The sequence below is a fragment of the Conger conger genome, chromosome 18 (genome assembly GCF_963514075.1).
Source record: "Conger conger chromosome 18, fConCon1.1, whole genome shotgun sequence".
Classification (NCBI taxonomy): Eukaryota; Metazoa; Chordata; class Actinopteri; order Anguilliformes; family Congridae; genus Conger; species Conger conger.
The window spans coordinates 15413220-15435911 of NC_083777.1; the positions used below are offsets into that span (position 1 = coordinate 15413220).

The following is a 22692-nucleotide window of genomic DNA, read 5'->3' on the forward strand; positions in this document are numbered from 1 at the left end:
GTGTGTTTATGTCCGTGTGTGAGTGCGAGCGCGCGCGCGTGTGTTTATGTGCGCGTGTCTGTTTAAAACATTGTTCACACTGCTGCATGCTTTACCCAGGGGGATTCTGGGAGATGAGTGTTTTGTCTTCTCTCTGTACCATATGCTGCCCACATGTGCACTCCTGTGACATCACACCACATGACATCCTGGCGTTAGAGTAAAAGCCGTTCATTCAGAACCGCTGTTTAAATGTCGCCAAATTAACTTAACTAGCGGGTGGTGCTGCAATGCGCTCACAACGCCTCAGAGCACCCAGCTTTAAAACAGCCGCCCTCAGACTTTTCACAAAAACAGTCACCTGTCTATTCCGAGCCATGAAGGACTACAGCACCCGCGATACCACAGTCCCGACTGAGTGAGAAAAGAAAAGAATACAGCTCTGTTCTGGGCAATTTCTTACAATGACACAGTTCAGTGCTGCCTTTCCCAGTTTGCTGCAGCGGGGTTACTAGGGTAACATTGGGACCTGTAAGGGCATGTCCAAATAACCCCACAACCCCCTTCCTTACTGATAATGTTGAGGAGATTCAGTGCTCACCTGTGATGTCAAAACACCGCATGGCTTGTTGCTAAGGGAACTGATTTCAGAGTGAGTACAGGATTAGGAAAAAGGATTTGGTTCACAGGTTTTCAGTCTCTTCAATTAAGGCTTGTGTGCCTGCAGCGGGATTTTGTATATATGGATTTATTTTTATTTATTTATTTTTTATGCAGATAAAGCTTGAGAGCTTTAGGTGTGTGCTCATCCACCAGAGCAATTCTTTCTTCACAATGCGTGAAAAAACAAGCTCCTGTCTCCCTATCAGAGTACGACAGAGGGAAGACAGGGAACTGGGGAATTACCAGCGAAAAAAACAGAGAAAGAAAGAGAGAGAGAGAGAGAGAGAAAGAGGAACCAGCCCACAGCACATTGCCTGTGAAGTGTCTGCTGTCTGCCCACTAGATATACAGAACTACGTTTATCAGATCCAGAGAGAGAGAGAGGGAGGGAGAGGCAGAGAGAGAGCGAGAGAGAAATAGTGTGAGAGAAAGAGAGAGAGCGAGAAGGGGAGAGGGAGAGAGAGAGTGAGAGAGAGGAACAGACAGCGTGAGCAGCAGCAGTAGAGGAACAGTGCAGAGTGTGGGGAGGAAGGGGCTCTCAGCACAGAAGCGCTCTCTCCAGCTTCTACACACATATCCTCCTGCTGGGCTCAGCTCTCTGCCCCCCTCCCCATCTCTGACATCGCCGGATCGTCCTCCACGTGGACAGAGACTCAGAGGACAGAGGAAGGAGACCCTCCTGTCCTGCATCCCACCGCCTCAGTGAGGGCAGCTGACAGACTGACAGGACCAGGTGCCGGGAGGGTGTGAGCCCAAAAGGAATCCCCGAATACAGCTGTCTTCTCTCCCCGGCATCGCGAGAACCCGCCCGCCTCCGGGCAGAAACAACCAGGGCGCCCGGAGCTCCAGGACCAGCGAAGCACAGCCGCACTGCCCAAAACCTGGAGGCTTTAGCACCCTGCACCCTGCTGGAACGGATCGGGGGTCACCCCCAGCTCACTGAGAGCAGGTAAGGAGACTGCAGGCTCTCTGCAGGGGGGTGAGATTTGGGGTGCGAGGTGGAGGGTCACCGCTTTACAATGCTGTCATTCAGCACACGTGGGATATCCTTACAGCAGAGACAACAGAGAGGTGCCAGGGAGATACAGTATCTGTCAGCAAGTGTACATGTCTCGGTTTGCTCCAGCAAAACTGTCAGATGTTTAAAACGCGGAGAGTTTTCAGTGTGAGCTAGGTACAGAATTCTGAATGAAACGATTGAAGGATTGAATTGAACGCCTGTCCGACAGATCAATACTGCAGTGGCACTGAGCATGGATGTGGCACACGTGTAATAGTGCATTCCTGTTTCACTGTCCAGGGCGGATGTGCGGTGCAGTAGAGCTCAGTATTTCACACGTTTCGCTTCCATCGTTTAAAAGATGTTATTTTCTTTGGCACGTCATGCTCCTGGTTTATTTGTGCATTATTTCACCTCCTGTCGAGGAATGTGCAAGCATCTGTTCTCGCGCACACAGGCACATGAAGTAATGCAACCATAATTGGCATGTGCTAAAAAAAACACCGTGAAACATCTTGAGAATGCTTTGCAAGAAAGCAGCGTGTGAAATTTCAATCTACCACCCAGCTACTCTGAGAGACTGGCAGCTCCAAAGTCCTCTAGAATCTATTCCAAACGTCTCTGTTTTTTAAGCCTTCAAGTTTGCAACAAGCAAGCTGTTCTTTTACAGTGGAGAGAAAATTCAAGAAATCACAATTGCCATATTCAGAATTCCTACATGGATATTCTCTGTACCTTTTTTTTGCCCTTTGATGCAATTTCCTGGTTATGTTGAGCCAAGGACAACACCACATTGAGAACTGTACTAGTCTTGGCAGTTGCCACCAAATAACTATTCAGAGGAGAAAGAAATAGTAAAACAGAAACACGCTCCACCCTGTCATTCACCATGGTAGTAGAACAGCGGTTAGATTTCTCCACCACAACCCCGCAGGACAAGGTTGTCTATAATTGAGTTTATTTTTATGAGGAACAAACTTTTCAAACTGAGCTTCTTTTAAAGCTGCTATTACCATTGGCAGTAAGTGTCCCTGCTTTTCCAAAGTCATAAAGAGCGGCTGTTTGTCTATTTGTGAATGCTGTGGTATTTAAAAGGTCAGGGGTTAGAGTGTAAAAGGTACACAGTGCTTCAGATACCACCCATGAGGAAGGTGCCAATCGTGTTACCATGCCTACCGTTCTCAGCCTTCTGGTGTCTGTTGCACGCAGAGAGCAAATAGCCACAGACATGCACTTGGTTATTTGTTAATAATTCAATAATAATTTGTTGAAGCTGTCCAGCTATAACACAAGGTTCCCCACATGTTGTATCGGTGACTTCACAGAACCTCAGCGGCAGTGGGATCACGATAAGCTCAGTGAAATCACGATAAGCTCAGTGAAATCGTAAGACAGGACTGCAGAATCTCACAGTCATGTGTGTGTCTGTTTGTGACACACCAGGGCACTGTATACAGTGAGCCTCCTCTCTCTAATTTAGACTCCGGTCCTGTCACACTAGCCTATTAATACGCTGACCCACATTTCGCGAGAATTTGATGATGGAGAGGCGAGGGGTGTCATATTTGGAGTCTTCCTCTTTGGGTTCCCCCCTCCACCGCCCCTTAACGTATCCTCCCCTACATCCACATCCATGTCTTTTTAATGAACACCCTCACAGCTGCCAGAGTGGGTCACCGCCACCACGCCGTTCCCCATCTCACAGCAGCTTATCCAGGCAGCCGTCTCCGCTGACAGCTCAGCTCCAGCGCGCCACTCTTTCTCCGATTAAAGCCCCAGCTGATCCCCCTTCCCCTGGGAGGGCCTCGGAGCCCCTTCCCCTGGCTGTGGAGCACGTGACACCTGCAGCCGCATTTCACACTGGCACCATCCTGGCCGCAGACACGCGCCAGACAGGCACTCTGGATCTATTCTAAGTGCAGGGTCTTGTGCCTCGGGTCAGGGGCTGGGTGCCTCGGCTGGGGGGGTGGGCAGGGGGTTGGATATTTATACCAGTATGCACCTGCTGGACTACAAACGAGAGACAGCCCCTTAAAAAGCTTGCATTGTGGGTTATGGGTGAGGGTGAACCAGATATTTTTTTTAAAGAAAGTTCCGGTCAGGCCAATTTGATCCCCAGGCTAGATTCGGACAATGGCAAGGTCTGAGCACCATTTTGCGCAAAGTATCTCCGTGCAGGCTTGGATTTCCCACAATACTTCAATAGATCGATAGTCGCATAAACAATGCAGTTGGTCAGACTTCCCAGCATGCCTCATTCCGATGACTGCATAATCACAGCAGGGATCAGCGGGTCCTGCCCTCCCTCTGGAACAGGAAGTCAAAGGGACAGACCACATGTAGCACAATCCTTTCAGCACAATGCTAACCCACAATGTGGCACTGTCTTTAAAATGTGCTTTTAATTCAATCACAATGCTAAACTTTCAAGAGTTTAGCATAACAATAACTTCTAAGTGGAAAAACAGCACTGAGAGCAATAATTTGGATTGGTTTTTGAAATGTGCCAATAAACCCCTGCCGTTGAAATGACGTGTTGTAGACTTGCTTGGCTGAGAGCTGCAGTGTGCAGCATTGCAGTGTCCCCAGCGCGTCTCCTTTAAATGTGTCCTTCAGCACGCAACTCAAATCTGTGGCGTCAACACAGAAACGCAGACAGACAGCCTCTGCGGAAACAATTCAGATTCAATTTAAGCAACGGCTTCTGTTATGTCCTGCATATACTGAAGAGAGAATGTGACAGTCCTTCATCACTGACACTGTAGCGTTTGAGAACCTTAGGGATCAGCTAACATGTTCAAACACAACACACTGGCGTCTGCCTGAACTGGCACTGGCTGCTCTGGCGCATGTAAGCAATCAATGTAAAAGTATGCAAATACAAACACGGCCCCTGGGAGACTGACAGTTAGCCCGCGGCTCGCTATCTAAACGCTGAGCAGGAGAGTGGAAGCAGCCTTCTGTGGAACAGTGCTGCTGCTTGTAAAAGCGTTTATGGGCCGCACTCTGTCGCCTCAGTCTTAATATAGCTGCTCAGAATTATGTGGCATTCCCGGAGCAGCAACAGTGGTGGCTGCTGACTCTCAGTTCCTGGGACCAGAGGCAGTCTGCATTAAATATGCCTTCCGGGCTTAAAATCAATAAGTAGGTCAAATTCTCTGTTTCAGTATCATTCGTCTATAGATAGGACCGGGAATATGCAGTATGGGTGAAATATGTATAGCTCTCTTCCCCTGGAAATGTAATGTATACAGTAGAAATGGGGGGGGGGGGCAAGGGGATGCATATTTGGTGGGGCATTTCATGGCTTGCTACTGGTTGCGGTGTGGATATGCTGGAGATGCTGTCAAGGTCGCTGCTCTGTGTAGCTGGTGATGCTGTAAGTGATGTCGCTCTGTGTAGCTGGTGATGCTGTAAGTGTTGCTGCTCTGTGTAGCTGGTGATGCAGTAAGTGTTGCTGCTCTGTGTAGCTGGTGATGCTGTAAGTGTTGCTGCTCTGTGTCGCTGGTGAGGCTGTAAGTGTTGCTGCTCTGTGTAGCTGGTGAGGCTGTAAGTGTTGCTGCTCTGTGTAGCTGGGGATGCTGCAAGTGTTGCTGCTCTGTGTAGCTGGAGATGCTGTCAAGGTCGGCACTCTGGGTAAGAGGCAGCAGAATGCCACAGCAGAGCGAGCACACTGGGCCACTCAGTATTCTCACTGCGTCTCTCCAAATACTGCAGAGCTCACACATTCAGATATTCATTCACACAGACTCTCTTTCTCACACATTCACATGCTCCCTTGGTCACACTCTCATTCTTTATCTCCCTTTCTCTTTCATACACATTCACATTTTCACTCAGTCATACTCCCTTTCTCTCTCTCACACACACATAGTTTTACACACACACACACACACACACACACTCATAATTGCTTTGTTATTCTTACTGAGTCAGAGTCTCTCACACAAACACAATCACACGTATACCCATGTTCAGCAGCACTGCCATACTGACACACAGACACGCACCTCAAAGCTGCATTCCCACATCAGCATAACTTTAAAACTCCTGCCTCTCTCTTGACTCCCGCCCGTCTGTATCTCTCACACACATTCGCACACACTCATACACTTGTTCTTGCTGTCAACAGCACTGTCATACAGACCCATACCCTCGCTCAGTCAGAAGCACTCCTCAAAACCGCGTTCCAACATTAGCATCCAAATTCTCTCGCCTCTCTCTAAACTCCTTCCATCTGCATCTCTCGCTCACCCTCACACAAACACGCGCACGCACACACGCACACACTCACGCACACAGGCATACACTTGTTATTCCTGTCATCAGCACTGTCACATTGGCACACAGACACTCAGAGGCCCCGTCACGAAACTGCATTCCCACATTGCTGTACCGGCCCCTGCCGCTATCTCACACACACACTAAGTGCGCACTCCCACAGTGGGTGTGCCATCTTCTCACAGGCTATATTTAGCAGTACAGCGCTGGCTAAGTGGCAGGTACATATTTGTCTGAATGCGACCACTTCCAGCATTTTCTGTACCCCTCTAGCAACAGGCAGCAAGAGGGGGGACTCTTTTGGGGGATTCAATCAGCAACGCATTGTTTCAACAGTTGATTAGTGCTCTGCTCTTGTGTATATGTGATGATGGTGTGGCTTTACACAGACACACGCACTCTGGGCAGGATCACCATCAATTCAATGATGGAGGAAGAACATTTCTTCCTTTCCAAGGTTTCCCAAGTAATAAAACTATATAAGGTATTCATGCAGCTCTGTTTCATAGCCATAGTCATTTTTATCTGCAATATCATTCTTCTTCTTCTTCTTCTTCTTCTTCTTCTTCTTCTTCTTCTTCTTCTTCTTCTTCTTATTATTATTATTATTGTTGTTGTTGTTTTGTTGTTGTTATTATTACTATTACTAATAGCAGCAGTAGTTGTAGGAGAGTGAGTGTGCAAGGGTGAGTGTGTGAGTATATACAGGTATGTGTGTGAGAGTTAGTGCATGTATGGTGGTGCCTGTTTTGTCCTTATGGACCATGACCATGTCTTGGCTCGATGGACCCACATCCTGACAGGGCCAGAAGAAGGGATACCCCCCTTCCATCCGGAGAATGGTTCCTCCCGTATGCCATGCAGGGTGTGTGTGTGTATGTGTGTATATGTGTGTGTAAGTGTCTGTGTATAAATATGTGTGTGTGTGTGTGTGTGTGTGTGTGTGTGTGCATATAAGTGAGTATATGTTTGTGCAAGCGTCTGTGTGTGTAAATGTGTGTGCGTGTGCATATAAGTGTGTATATGTTTGTGTAAGTGTCTGTGTGTGTAAATGTGTGTGTATATGTTTGTGTAAGCATCTGAGTGTATGTAAATGTGTGTGTGTGTTTGTGTATATAAGTGTGTAAATGTGTGTGTAAGTATGTGTGCGTGTAAATGTGTGTGTGTTTTTGTGTAAATATGTGTGTGTATATAAGTGTGTAAATGTGTGTGTAAGTGTCTGTGTGTGTAAATGTGTGTGCATGTGTGTGTGTATATAAGTGTGTAAATGTGTGTGTCAGTGTTTGTGTGTGTGTAAATATGTGTGGTGTGTGCGTGTGTATATAAGTGTGTAAATGTGTGTGTAAGTGTCTCTGTGTGTGTAAATGTGTGTAAGTGTCTGTGCGTGTGTTTATATAAATGTGTAAATGTGTGTGTCAGTGTCTGTGTGTGTGTAAATATGTGTGGTGCGTGCGTGTGTGTGTGCGTGTGCGTGTGTATATAAGTGTGGATATGTTTGTGTAAGCGTCTGTGTGTGTGCTGGCTGGCTGTGGGGGCAGGCCCAGCTGGAATGTGGCTGTTTTGTCAGGGATACATATTTGGGTAGACTGGGCCACAGAGACGTTGCGCTGGTGGCTCATTCGCGCGCCTCGTTCTGTCAGCACAGGTCAGCACGAACAGACCGCTCAAAAGTAAATATGTCTATAAATGGGCAAACGTGCCTGCTCAACTCCCTCTGTCTCCCTAATTTACTCTCTCACTTTCACTCTCCTCCTCATCTCTCTCTACCTCTCCCTCCATCTGTTTTGGCCTCTGAAATGAAAAGTGAAGTTATTGCTGCTGTAATACTATCCATGAATTTCCAAATCATTTCTTTCAGCCTGTTCACAAAAAAAGAATCTGAACAGAAAATAAAGCTTGAAACATGATTAATAATAATGCTTGAAACTACATGTTACACAATATCATCCCACAATACATGTTACATTGTTCATACACATGTAATCAATGTCTCCGACTGTACAACAATATCACTCTCATTATTTCATTACAACAGCAATATCTGTCTCCCCTCTCCCCCCTACCTCTCTTTATCTCACTCCTGTGTGTCTAGACATTTTTCCTCTATAACTTTTTCCACATCCATCTCCCCCTCCTCTCTCTTTACACCTCCCTTTCACTTAATCTCCCTTTCATTCTCTCTATTCCTCACTTCACTTGACTATACTCATCTATTTTTAGCCCTCTCCTTTAATTTCTCTCCTTCCCTCTCTCCACCTCTCTCCATCTCCTTCCCTCACTTCCCTGTTTTTCTTCCTTCTGCTCCTACTCTGTGTGTTTCAACCGTGTTTCTCCGCTGTGGAAGAGCCATGTTCTTATCCCCATAAACACTTCAACTCCCCTCCTCCCTGGGTATCCATTAGGGCTCAGCTGTTTCATATTACTGCTTGTAAAACAGGAGCCAAGGGCTTCATGTGGATCCATGAGACACCCAATCCCATGATGCCTTTGTATGAGCCAGCGCATTTAATGCGTGCTCTCGAGTTCTCCAACCTGGCAGCGACAGAACGTTTTCCTGTTCACACATTGCAGGCTCACATCACCAGCATCGGTTTGGACAACAGGATTCCAAAAAAGCTCTTATAAATCTGTCAGCAAAGCATGTTGTTTTTTTTAAATGGAAAAACATCCTCCACAGTCAGGAAGGACAATTTAAGAGGTTACTTAGGACATGGGATAGGAAGGAGTAAAGCCCTGTGGTGAAGGAGTATTCACAACATCTGCGTCTAAACCTGCAAGCATTCCTCAGGCTATGAGGTGATAACAAATCTTCAAACCTGGAAAGTTTATGAACGATGTATTCCTGAGTGTGATATAATATTTTATACGCATTAATAAAATTTAATATTTACAGTTCAGTCATTTAACCCAGCTGACTATAATATCCTCTCTTTCCTCTCTCTCTCTCCACAGCAGGCCCTGTTCTTCCCCGCCCCTCCTGCCCTGTCCTGCTCTTGGTCCTCGGAGCTCCAGTGCCGTCTCTGGGCCCTTGAGGGCAGCGACAGGCCCTCTACTTCTGAGAATGTAACAACCCACCCCCTCCACTCCTCCTCTGCCCCCCATCCCCCCCTCAGAGCCTGGTGTGAGGATCTGCTCAGCAGGTAACGGGTCAAAGGTCACCCACCCCAGTTTTAGGAGGATTCCTTCCGCATCACGTTTGCGTCTGCCCGTCGCAGCGATGCCAGCCAAAACACCCATCTACCTGAAATCCGCCAACAGCAAGAAGGGGAGGAAATGCCGTCTGCGGGACATCCTGTCCCCCGACATGATCAGCCCCCCGCTCGGAGACTTCCGGCACACCGTGCACATCGGGAAGGGCGGGGAGCGCGACGCGTTCGGCGACATGTCCTTCCTCCAGGGGAACTTTGAGCTGCTGTCGGGGACGGAGCGGGCCCCCCTGCAGCACACGGGACACAGCGAGTACCTGAGGGCCAACAGTGCCTCAGAGGCCTCCTTCACAGAGACGCCCTCCCCCGTGCTGAAGAACGCCATCTCCCTCCCCTCCATCGGGGGCTCCCAGGCCCTCACGCTGCCCCTCATCTCCGCCATAGCCTTCCCTCCCCACCCCGACCCCTACCACAGCGCCGGTCCCCCCGCCCGCGCGCCCCCGGAGGTGCAGCACGGCGACTCCCTGCTCCTCTCTCTGGACGTGCTCCTCCCCGACCCCAGTCCTCCCACGGAGCCCAAGAAGAAGACTAGCTTCCTGTTCGACGCGCCCGTCGTGCCTGCTCAGACCGTGCAGCTGGAGAAGTCGCCGGAGAAGAAAAAGGCGCAGGAGAAATGGAAGGATGTCAACGGGGAGAACGCGCACAACGGCAGGACCGGGAAAGCGCACATGGGCCAGAACGGCTACGACACGCCGCCGCCCGGCTACACCAATGGCAACGGCGGGATCCATCACATGACGGAGACCCTGGAGCGCTACGCCAGCTGGCTGGACTGCGACGGCGTCCGGGAGAGCCGCATCTGCGACTTTGACTTTGAGCTCTCCAAAGGGAAGAGCCTATCGCAGGACTCCATCTCCAAAATCACCGGCTCCCTGCTGTCCCTGGAACTGGACCTGGGGCCATCCATCCTGGAGGACGTGCTGAACATAATGGACAGACCGTAAATGGCCAGAAAGGGAAATAACAACAAAAAGACTCAAATCTGTAAAAATACAGATTTACAGTACGTCCAGATAATTAACCCCGAACCACAATCCTGTCTCTAAGCGTGATCGTGCTGTCCTTCCATAACCGTAGCTGACATCCTAGCTTCAGTGGAGTGTTTCTCATTTATGTTTTCATTGCTGTGACGCTTGGCATGCGAGATGCATGTAATCACATAACAGCAACTGCAAAACATGGCCACTGCGCCTCCCATTTTGAGACTGAATGAAACTGTTTTTAGTGTACTGAGAAGCAGTTGAAATATTAGATTAGTAGGCCAGTAATGCTAATATCACAGCGTACTGAGGGTTTTCTGTGCTGTGAATTTGATGTCTGTTGCTTGTTCCTCTAATATTATATATGCTGTGTATTTTCCCATTTGGTCTTCAGAGTAACATCCTGGCATTATCTCCTTTTATTTTTGAAAGAAGAGCGCGTACACAAAGAGACACTGTACATTTCTTCGTCCTATATTTATGATCCCCATTGCACCGCCTAGGCCCAGAATAACATTATATATATCGTTCTACATAAAAATACTTATATGTTTTCATCATTCTTTGAACATAATAAATGCATTTTGTTTTTCATGCCTCCCTCCTGCTGGTTAAATGGAAACACATCTGTACAAATGTTCTGTGCTGTCTTATTATATACAGATGCATGAAGAAACATCATTCTCAGACTGAAAACTGAAATGGAGACTGCCATGTTCTCTGTCAGGCATTGCAGATCTCGGATTTTCCATGCGAGGCTAATTATTTGAATGTGTTTACCCCTTTAAGAGCTGGAGAAGATAGATGGTGGTTGAAGGTTTATTTTATGTGTGAGTTCTCAGGTTGTATCTGATACTTTGGACTGTGCTGGCTAGCACTAATAAGACATTAATTCCAGGAAAGGAAGATGCAGGACGAATTGGGAATAGAGAGACAGAGAGGGAGAGGGAGGGAGAGAGATAAAGAGAGAAGGAAAACATTTTGAGGGTGAGGGGAGAGAGAGAGAGAGAGGGTGGGGGAGGGAGAGAGAGATAGAGCGACAGTTTCCTGCCTCTGCCATTCCCTGCATTCTCTCCGGTGGGCCAATCCGGCTCCTGAACGAGCCGCTTGTTCCGTTTGTTTGCGTGCGGACGGGAGCGGGGCAGGCTGGGCTGAGGGCTCTGCATGTGGGGCGGGGGGGGGGTCCTTAAAATTCCCCACATTCCTCTGGTGAAGCACTAATGTAAGAGCGCAGCCATAAATCAGCTGTGGGGGGGTAGAGGGGGGGTTTCAGACCGGCTGTCTGTCCCAGCCACCGCCGGGCCAGTGAAGAGACATTCACAGCCCAGGGCCAACTGCGCCCGGGACAAAGAGGGGGAGAGCCCTATTCAGCACTGTCTTTTGTGATAGAGGGGCGATGACCCGGCCGTGTTTAAACAGCCGTCTAACAGCCGGACAGCTGCAGCCTACAGAGCGCTATGGAGAGCCTGCTGGTTACAGACCTCGGCTCTTCAACACCATTTCTACCACAGTCAGCGGCGGCCATGACACCCCAGGCCCCCAGTCCCCATTGGCCACCAGTATCTTTTCCGGGTGATTTTTTTTGGTGATGGCGCATTGGTTGCTGGTATCGGTGTTGGTGTTGTTGTGCTTCCAGAATGTGCTGGCCCATAACCATCAACCACTTTCTCTGGCTCAGTCCAGTTATCGGTGCTATTGTTCTTGGAGGTGGGTTGGGGGGTCTGGGTGTTTTCCTAGAAAAGTTCTGCCCCAGAGCAATGACCTTGAATTTTAGGGGGTTTTGTTTTTTCAAATAATTGCTGAGATTAGGATAAGTGTTGAGTAAACTTTTCCTGGATCGGTTATTACTGTTCTGGCACAGCCAGTTTCCATGGTGATCTCTGAGGACTGAGTGCTTCAAGTGGACTTGTGTTGCAAATCATTGTTGCAAAGAAAGTTTGTGTTAACCATTTAATACACACACACACACACACACACACACACAAACACACATAGTATTGGTCCTCTCTCCTATTAATCTCAAAAAGGGGTTAATTCTCCAAGCTTAGCACCGAACGTCGCCCCAGCTGGGACCATCATGCTAACGTAGCACTGTGGTTGAGAGAAGTGTTGGCCTATGCAAACTGTGAATGCTCTTCAATGGCAGCTTCAGCCACAGACCCTGTAATGGGCACTTTGGTGCTGCCTTGTGATGCTGGGGCAGGTTTGGGAGCCAACAGGTGAGTCACTTGCATTTGTTATGAAAGGAGAAAACTATAATTTCTGCACCCTGTAGTGGAAAATGTGCAGTATGTGTGTGTGTGTGTGTGTGTGTGTGTGTGTGTGTGTGTGTGTGTGTACGTGTGCGTGTGTGTGTACGTGTGAAGGGGTCCCTACCCCTCCTTAACCCATATCACGGGCATTAATCTAACTGAAATCATTGCCTTTCGTGGGATAATTAAAGGTGCTTCACTTCAGCGAATGTAATTTGTGTTTCAAAACGTGTTTACAGGAGTGATGACACGGTACAGCTCACGTGAAAAAGACAGGGCAAGTTTGGGCCCAGGTCTGAGCTGCTACCTCAGCGCCAAAAAACATCTGCAGCACATTTCAGAAGTTTCAGCCATCCATTCAAAAACAAGATGCAAAACCTGACAACAAGGACTTGTTAGAGCTTAGTACTCAAAACATGGCAATTGGCTGTGCTAATAAGCTAGAAGATTCAGCATTACAAAACACACGCGCACACACACACACACACACACACACACATTCTAATTCAACACTACAACAGAAAAACACATTCTTAACATACCTTTCTCTTCCATTCACCCTGGAAGACCCTGTCCTAAGCAAATTTGGTGAGTTCTAATACATTTTCCTATACGAGTAAATTGTGAGGGACTTGACGCAAGTTAATTACATCTTTAGCTCCTTCTTTAAACATGTATTTTTGTTCCAGCTACTGTAGGTGTCACAAGCATTTTATATTCTGAACCAACTGTTTTTCCATTCTGTCATATACTGCCAGTATATGACACTCCTCACTGTGTCTTTTCCTGTAGCGCAGTTTTCTACTTTTCTACTGTGTCGTATGCACTTCTTCTGTAGCTTAGAGACTGTGTTTCTACTTTCTGTCATATATACAGTCTTTATGTAGCTTTATGTAGTCCGCTCCTTCCTGTCCCTTCTGTAGCTCAGACCGGTGTGAGAAAGCTAGCGGAGCAAGGACAGCAGCTCTTTATATAGAAATGGGGTGAAAACTGGAGCTGGGGCGGATTTATGACCGAGGCCGGACAGAGCAAGGCGGGTTTGACCTAGCACAACCCTAGCTATGCTAACACAGCCTACACACGCCAGGGCCCACATATGGAGAAGAGAATTATAAAAAAATAAACAAATTGATCCCATTTAGAATGGACTGTGCCTACAGACTCATTATGGGAGGACAACGCATTTGACTGTTTATTTTCTTGATCCTGAAAATCTGCTTACTGTGGAGGCTGGGACCAAACGGATTTCTCTCCCCATTTAATTTTTACTCTGTTTTTTGAGGTGGGGACATGTGGTCAGTAGTGCTCACAATTAGAGAGCTGAGTAACTGGTTTAGCCAGATTAGAGACATATGACAGGGGTGACACTGGCCTTACTATAAAGCATTACTGGTGCCCTTGTAGTTTCCTTGCTCACAAAAATGGTAAAGCATTAATTTTTGGGTGTGTTCATTGGATAGGAGTGAGGAGCCATTTGATGTGTGTACTGAAATGCTCTCAATTTCCACAGACCACTGCTGGCTTCTCAGGCAAAGAACAGGTTCATTCTTCTGTCAGTGTTGGGCCATTTCACATGAACCACCAAGAGGAGTAGTCCAATCCCGTATGAATGGGAAGACTCAAAGACTCAAAAATACCTCAAAGGGAAGAAACCCAAAAATTACAGTCCCTTGAAATAATCCCCTTTTGTTTTTGGCATTTCACTCCACAGACCATGTGCAAGGATGAAGGAAGCCACTCCAAAGTCAAATAGCTAGAATCCGAAAAACACGGCTGCATTCTTTGTATAATCCTTAAACCACAAAAACAGGCAATCAGTTGAAGACTTCCAATAGAACAGTCTCCCAGTATTAACCATCTGACACACACACTCAGGCATCAAACAGCTGCGTTTAAACCGGCAGCCAGGTCCCTAAAGCGAGCTTTGCACTGTGCTGTTTTCACACGGACACGCAGTCTCTCACAATAACAGAAACGTAACGCTGAGAACTCAGAAGCTGGTTCTCCAGGAGAAACCCTTCCTCTGTTTCCTGGAATCAGGACGGGCTGTCAGGCTTCTGACAAACTAGCGCTGGCCTGGAAGGCCCAAGGTGCCAAAGAAAGCAGAGCTCAAGCCCCCCCCTGCTCAAAGCCAACCCAAAGAATAGCAGCACTGTCCCATTCAAGGTACGATCCGCTGAACCTCTCCCCTCCCTGACCAGGTTGGCTGGGGATGGGGAAAACATTAAAAGGATGTTTCCAGAGCGCAGCACGGACCGAGGAAGAGGAGAAAGGGGCCCTTGTGTGAGAAGGTGCAGGACACGTGGACCGGCACAGACCGGACCAAACCGGTCACCACAGGCCCAGATGTCATGGGTGGAGGTGAACCTGTGGAGCGAAATAAACCAAAAAAACCTTTTCAAAATATGAAAGTGATTTCCTCCGCATTACAGAAATAGCCGGTGTATTTATAAAGCGCGTTCTCGTTAGCTGCTGTCGATGCGCCGATAGTGGGGCCTTCTGAGGGGGCCGAGCTTTAGCGGAAAGTTAGTTTTGGGAGAGGATGCTCCCCGTAGCACCAGGGTCTGGATCAAGTGTACGGGAACATGCAGACTCAGCCCCCCAAGCCCTCCCCCTCAGATCCAGCTCACCTTCCCAGGGCTGTCGGGAAAATGCCGCTGGCTCAGCTAGAAGAGAGGAGGAGAGAAGAGAAGAGAGGAGAGGAGAGGAGAAGAGAGGAGTGAGGTCAGAGACACTGGCACTCTGGTAGTGATGGGGTTGGGTCTGCTCTGAGTACACATACCATATACTTTCTATGTACTGTGCTGTGTTGACTGGTGTTTACCTCTGGCTGCCATGGAAACTGTCCTACATTTGCCCCCCCCCCCTCCAACTTTGGGGTGAAAGGTTGGATTCACAAACAGTGGTAAGGCAAATATACACTTAGACACTATTACAGTACAATGTGCGTGTGTGTATGTGTGTGTGTGATCGTGTGTGTGTGTGTGTGTCCATGAGCCATGGACCTCAGAACACAAGCCAGCCCAGGATTATGGGGGCAGTGAGTTTAGAGGGGGGGTTAGTTTGGCAGCAGGCCCCGGTAGGTGCAGCTCCCACCCGGGTGTGAAATGACCTGCAGAGCCAGGAAGCAGAAGCTCCTTCCATTACGGATCCAGTGATTCGTTGAGCCCGGCATTCTCCGGGCCTGCAGCCTGGGCTCGGCAGCTCATCTCTCTAATTCACAGGATCCATCACGGCGACGCGAGCGCTGTGGTGAAAACAGGATGAATTATTCATGTCTTCACTCAGCGTGAACAGAGCACGGCTCTGACAGAGTCCCACACTGTACGTCTGTCCCCGTGAAATCCCGAGCTGTACAGTGCGAGCACTGTTCCACACACAAAAGGCCTTTGGGACGCTTCAAAACTTCCACGGATTTGGTGCTCCGCCGTCCAGCATTTTCCGTCATGTTTTTTATGTATTTACTTTGTGTCCAATTAGTGCTGGGGGAATCAACAGGGGGGAGAAAAAGGTTTGGTTAGCAGCATCTCCGGGGGACCGAATTAGACCGAGTGAGCTCACTGCTTATTCCAGGCCGCTGGTCCCTGAATAGCAATGGTGCCATTCTCGTAAGTTACACCCTGTCCGTGAGATATTTAAACAAGAAACCACAAGGTCACCATCCAGCAGGCGACAGGTGGAAATAACATCTTCGCTAATACAGTAAATGTAGGCCAAATGCATTGTGGGAACATCGATGACCCAATTGGCCTCATCCCATACCTATGGGCTATGTTTCTGCATAGGCTTGGGGATGGGGTTTTATAGCGTTTAAAGTGACAGGAGTGTGAAGTTGTAAGAGCTGCCCCTCACTGTGTAATCCAAGCATGTACAGACAGTATGTAAAGGCTAAGGGATGTAGAGTTCAGCTCAGATATGAAGTGACGTACAGTGTCTGTTGGTATCTGTATACTGGCTCTGATGGGCAGTGTAGGTGTGTGTTGAAGTCAGAGTCAGACAGACAGGGTTATAAAGAGCTACTTCATCAGCCACATTAAATTGAGTTGTTATCAGCACGTGCTTTTTTTTGGGCACAAACACATGTGAACCCACTCTCTCCATCTGTGTATCAAACATACACAGTCACACACATTACCCCACACATGCTCACTCGCAGAGGAACACATACATGTGCACACACACACTCACACACACACACACACACACACAGACACACTCACACACACACACACACACACACACACTGTCTCACACACACAGACACACTCACACCCTCTGTTTCACGTACACAGGCACCCTCTCTCACATGTGCACATATTTTCCATCTCACACACAGTCACATACACAATACTGTACACGCACACACCATCTCTCGCAGACACACACATAGACGTGCACTAAGACACATAATCTTACAGTAACTCTCCCGTTTCTGCTGGAAAGGGGAAATAAGCTCACTTTCTGTTTAGCATTTTTGTTTAATGCGAAAGTGAGCCCTCAGGTCATCTGGCTGAAACCTTCACTCTTTTCTGCCTTTTAAGGTAAGACCTCTCTCCCCTCGATTCCTGGGGCTTTGCGGAGTCCGGGACTCCTTTTTACTAGCTCACAGAAGACCGCACAGCCATGTCTGAGGCATTTCAAACAGGGTCCCCAGACAGCTGGCCACCCTTTACTTTATGTTTTGTTTAAAGGAGATTTAACGCTTTAATTCACGCCTGGTGCTCCCGGCTGTAAGTGGCCTAAAAAGGAGAAAGAGAAACTAATTTCCTAAATTCACCGGCTGAAAAAAAGCGATGGTATCACTCAGGTGTGAAAGCACATAGAATTATACATCAGTTATTTTTAAATCGCCTATAATGCTTAATTTCACATGGCTGATAACCAGAACGATAATGACACAAAACGCACTTCAAAGATTCAGGTAAGCTACAGGTGGAAATCTCACTTTTCATCATGCTTATGCAGTCCAAGAGAGTGGTACCCAAGATGTTAAGAGAAGGTAACTGTAATTACTTAGCCAAAGATCATTTCTCATGAATCTCTGATATGGACCTAAGCAGGACTACAACACAGTATAAATATACATCATATCCCTCCCTGCACAGAAAGGATCTATCTGAGTAAAATATAATTTCTCACAGAGCAGCAGGATATGTGTCAGGCTCTGTCCGATGATGGGTAAAGCACCACAGAGTGTTGAGCTGTCTATCACAGGCATCAGAGACAGAGTTCATTACAGCCTCTGCAGGAGGGCCTTCTGGGATGGAGGAGGTCTTAATGGAGGAATGGGGGCTGAAGTGGAGCTGGAGAACCTGCTAGCCTGTGGCTCTCTTCTTCCAGGGTCAAATCTGGGTCAGACCCGACATGCCTGACCTGGGTCAGGTATGGGTCAGTGCCAAGAGTCAAAATGCAGAAAGCAAGAGTCATATTCATGTCAATTGAACTGTTACTCAAGGTTTCTACACTGTAAATTCTCAATGAGGGAAATAATTGCTCTACACGGCTGGACAACATGTATATGCTGGATGAAAGTTTGGTAATACTGTCAGCAGGAGCTGGAGAAGCCAAATATTTTTTTCTAATGCATTTCTTACAGAAAATTGGATAAATGGCGCCCTCTATGGGGTGAAACTGCACAAATATCATTGTGTGCACTGTTATAGCATCCAAAAGTGTTCCTGATAATACAAAATGTGAAAGATTTCTGTGAGCTGAATATCTGCATTTGTCAGAATTACTGAAGTGGAAGCAGTTCTGTTCTGCTAAAGCCTTGATGTGTTAAAGCTCCCTGGAATCGGATACTTACCGTGCCAGAGCAGGATTTTGGCAACAGACTAGAGGCCATAGCATTGCCCTCGGAGAGGAATTCAGTCAGAAGTGTCTCCCTCATCTCCTTCAGGCAGCTGTGCACCTGCAGGAGGCCACTGAGACCTTCAATAACAACTGCTCATTACAAATTAGGGAAGAAAGTAAAGTACTAATAAAGGGGACAGCGCTATAAGTACTGAAATACTATATGTATGTAAGTGAACTTCTCTTGTATGACTCGTTTGCACTGTATATACACTTAGTGAGCATTTTATTAGGTATTTATTAGACTTATTTTTTAGACATCTACTGCTGTAGCCTATCCACTTAGAGTTATGATGTGTTGTGTGTTCAGAGATGCTCTTCTGCATACCACTGCTGTAATGTGTGGTTATTTGCCTTACTGTCACCTTCCTGGCCATCCTCCTCTGACATCTCTCATTAACAAGGCGTTTTCTGTCTGCAGAACTGATTTTTGTTGTTGTTGTTTTTTTGCACAATTCTTTGCAAACTCTAGAGACTAGTGTGCGTGAAAATCCCAGGAGATCAGCAGTTATTTGAAGTGGGTAATGCATGTGACATTGAACCTTGTGTCTCTTTTGAAAAAAAGTAAAGATTTTTTGTACTTTGGACCACACTGACACCAGACAGGGCTCAGGACTTTCACAAATGCAAGAGGTCAAGGGTCAGGTCAGCTAATTTTAAGTGGAGGCCTCCGGCCATTCCTCCCTTCACTTTGAGAGGATCAACCCCCAATGCCTGAAAGCTCTGATCTATTCATGAGATCAGCCAAGGCTAAATGTTTTAAGCCACAAGTATAAACAGGAGCAGTGACCTTTTTCCAAACACAAAGCTATTTTGTTTTGCTTAAAAATGACCCCCAGCTAATCTCTTACTGAACCCTCCTTTCAACCCTCTCCCTCCACTTACCAGCACCACAGTCCTGTGTGTGTTTCAGTGAGTTCCACAGTCCTGTGTGTGTCTCTGTCAGTTCCACAGTCCCAAGGTTGTGTGTGTTAGACTACATTAGGTTGTGTGTGTAAGACTGCTGGTTTACGGTTGTGTGTTAGACTGTAGGTTTAAGGTTGTGTGTGTAAGACTGTAGGATCATTTTAAGGCTATAGGAATTGTGGGGTTTGAGTCCTGCAGGGGGTGCAGGGGTTTGGGAAGAGGACTGTGGGAATTATAGACCCTGGTTCTGGGACCCAGGAAAGCTCCCTTAGTCAGCCATGACCTCTGTGTCAGACCATAACCTAATCTCATCCATATCATATTACACCCATTTTTTTATTTTTGTTGCCATTCTATCTGTTAAAGTTCTGGAATGTAATGTTGTCTGAGAAGAAAAGGGCATGTGGATGGACATGCATATGGGGTACTCTGGTTTACCTAGGTGAGCTTGGGTAGGCACAAGGCTTGTATGAGGGCGGGGGTGCCTTGATTCAGCTTCCCTGCCTTGACTTAGGGGGGGGGGGGGCATGGATACCCCTAAACCTGTTCTCTGACTGCCCATGGCTGGGGGGGGGGGGGGGGGTCTTGTTTCTGGCATAATTCTTCCGGCAGGGGCACGGAGCTTAACCCCCAACACATAATTCGATAAAAACAGATTTTACAGCCTGTTGCACAAATTAGTGTGGAGGGAAGATTGATACAGCTTCTGTTCTCTGGCCCTTTGCCTTTGAGTGCGTTCAGTGAGTTTCTGTGAGAGAATAGCACCACCTATTGGTGGATTGGGCCCTTCTGTCAGAGGAGAACTGTATGGAGTGGTTGATCACTCAGTATCTCCAAGTCGTGTAGGATATGAGAGTAACTAGGACGCCAGACTCTGTCCAGTGAATATGTCTTCACATATCACACATCATCAGTAAGCAATAACACAATGCTAAAACCTACACCTGAATGTCTCGGTCATAGCAGTCGTATTGGTTCCCTCTTTGGGATCACTGCACTAACTGCAACATCAGTCTGCCAAATCGGTGACATTGAAATATAATTACGGCTGGGAAATCCCATATATACCTACATCATTGAATGATACAGTGCCTAACTGCTTTTGTTTGTTAATTAATCAATATATTTGCATGGTATAGTATCAGAATGTGTGCCAACAGCTCAAAATATACAGAAGAGATAACATTGCAGAATGTTTTTCTCTGAGATCTAACCTAATGTTAGGGATGTCATTTAGGGATATAATTTTTAGGACACCTATGACTGGATCCTGGGGAAATATACCTTTATTTGACTAATGTCACTTGGTTCAGTCAGATGACTACAACATACAAACATCTAGACCAAATCCAACAGGACAACCATATGCAGTGTACCATCAGGAGAAATCATTAACAGTTAAAAAAGACAATAGTACTGAGGCCTAGTTGTTTTTGAAATGCCAGGCATGAACAAGTCGCCCACAAAAGCCCCACCTAGTGAACTCTTATGCACTACAAGAAAACCGCAGTCTGGGCTTAAGACTATAGCCCTGACATTCTCAACAAAGTTATGTTTGACTAATGAGATTATTAGAGCTTTGCCTCTCAAAGTACAGAGGGGGGAAAAGAAACAAGATGGGGAGTGTGGGGAGACAGCTGAAAAACCGCCTGATCTGGCCCACAACCAGGCCTTTCGCGTGCAACAAGTTAATTCACACAGACGTCTAACGATCGCCTTGCGTGCTAAGGGCTCATTAGAGCGCTGTACCATCAGTTAAAAACTCTCTCTAAATATTTGTCACGTGGTTGGGTTCCCCTAATTCGATGGCAGTGATGGCAAGCACCATGCATCATATGAGGCTGGTCAAGCCACCAGGCCAAGCTGCTTGGGTAAGTAAGAATGTTAATTAGCAAACACAAAATACATGAAATCCCTCTTGAAAGTCTAAAGAAACAGGGCTACTGTTGGGATTACCAGGGCACGTCACCCGTTATAAACGAGAAGCAGAGAAATCCGACAACGAAATAATAATTTGCCTTTTAAAATGGTTCCTTTTTCATTTTCCTCCCATTTGGAAATATTAATGCTGTGCACTGTGCTACTCTTTCATCAAGAGCATGGCCCCTGGAGTGTAGCTTTCCTCCTGTACACCCACCCGTGACTGAGCAAGAATCTTTCACACTACACAGCATACTAAAGCATAACAACCACAGACTGGAATAGAGGAATATCGTTAAGTGTCCAGGTATCCAAGAGACCACTAATTAGTCTCTAATTGTGCTTGATTACAGTTCCTGTAATCAAGCACAACACAAATTTGATTAAGTATTTTCATGCCAGCAGGAACTGTTATGTGTCAGCTATGTGATTATTAATGGAGATTCTAATTGAAATGTTATAGTTATATGTGACTATTCAAGTAATGAGAAAAGAGTAGCAGAGGCTCTGCCTCTCTCCCTTGCACTGATGACTTGTGAAGTCGTGTACAGAATCCTGGTTCCTGGCCGACTCTTTGAATCATGCGGAGGGTGCTTATTCTTCTGCCTCACTTTTCCGCTCTGCTCTCCGTTGCCACGGTGCTCCTCAAAACCAGGAAATGACAAGAGTGCGATGATTGGAGGGAAGATGGGAGATGCAGGGACTGTTGAAAGGCAAAGGTCTGAAGGTGAAATCAAAGTCTAGGGGTGGATGATGTCAATCAGTAGACTGCTTTTTTAATCTTATGAGGGACTCTCTCTCTCTCTCAAACACAGACTCAGAAGGTTTTAATGCTGCTATGATCCAAAGTAGGAGGCGCTATTTCATCCCCACATTCCTTAATTCCCACATCTCATTCCCACTCAAGCTCTTGCCTTTTCCAAAAAGCACCCTCTCACTCCAACATTTGACGCCAGACTATTTTAGTTGGTAAGCGCAGCAGTTGTGTAATGCATCTCATTGATTGTCTAAGCAGAGTCACATTTGGTTCCAGGGTCAACAACACAGCGTCTCACCAGTTCATACCCTGAAATGTCAACCATGTAAGCGCTTTCACAAGCCTCAAAGGAGGTTGAATTAACTGAAACATCTCTCCTTCTGCAAAAGAAAGCATTTTCGATAGAAGCTGTTTTTTTTTCAGTGTGGGAGCTCTTCACATTTGAACATCCTCATTTCAAAAACAAACACAAAGCGGTAAAAATCTAAGATATGAGCCAGATGTTCTAATCTGGAGATCAGCAGCCCTGCACTCCTTTCATATGAGGAGGTATAGAAGAATGAAAATGCGTTAGAGAGAAGTGGCAGAGCTTGCCAGTCAGAAGTGTGGGCGTCCTGCATTATCGCATTACTCTGAAGGCTCCTGTTCATGATAACACCCTCCTAATGCCATTTATTTAATTTGGGAAAAGCAGCATTAAGCGGGATCATTAAGCGGGATCATTCCGGGGCCTGAAAGGATCAGTTAGCATGCAATGGCTAAGCTGTTTTTATTTTCTCTCTGCAGTCGGCAGTTTAGCACTGTAAACAGGCCTGTCTCTCTCGCATCTCGTGAGAAGCGGTAATCTTCTCCTGATTAGTTGGTCAAAAAGTGGCTATTTTGACAGACGAGCACA

The 22692-nt window shown here is 46.9% G+C and overlaps 1 protein-coding gene across 1 annotated transcript; it reads left to right on the plus strand.

The window, feature by feature from the left end:
* Positions 1–1030: 1030 nt before the first annotated feature.
* On the plus strand, positions 1031–10703 carry cdc42ep3 (CDC42 effector protein (Rho GTPase binding) 3). Its single transcript, XM_061228549.1, has 2 exons — positions 1031–1591; positions 8876–10703. The coding sequence occupies exon 2, from the start codon at positions 9141–9143 to the stop codon at positions 10071–10073; it is 933 nt and encodes a 310-aa protein (XP_061084533.1). The 5' UTR covers positions 1031–1591; positions 8876–9140; the 3' UTR covers positions 10074–10703.
* Positions 10704–22692: the final 11989 nt, after the last annotated feature.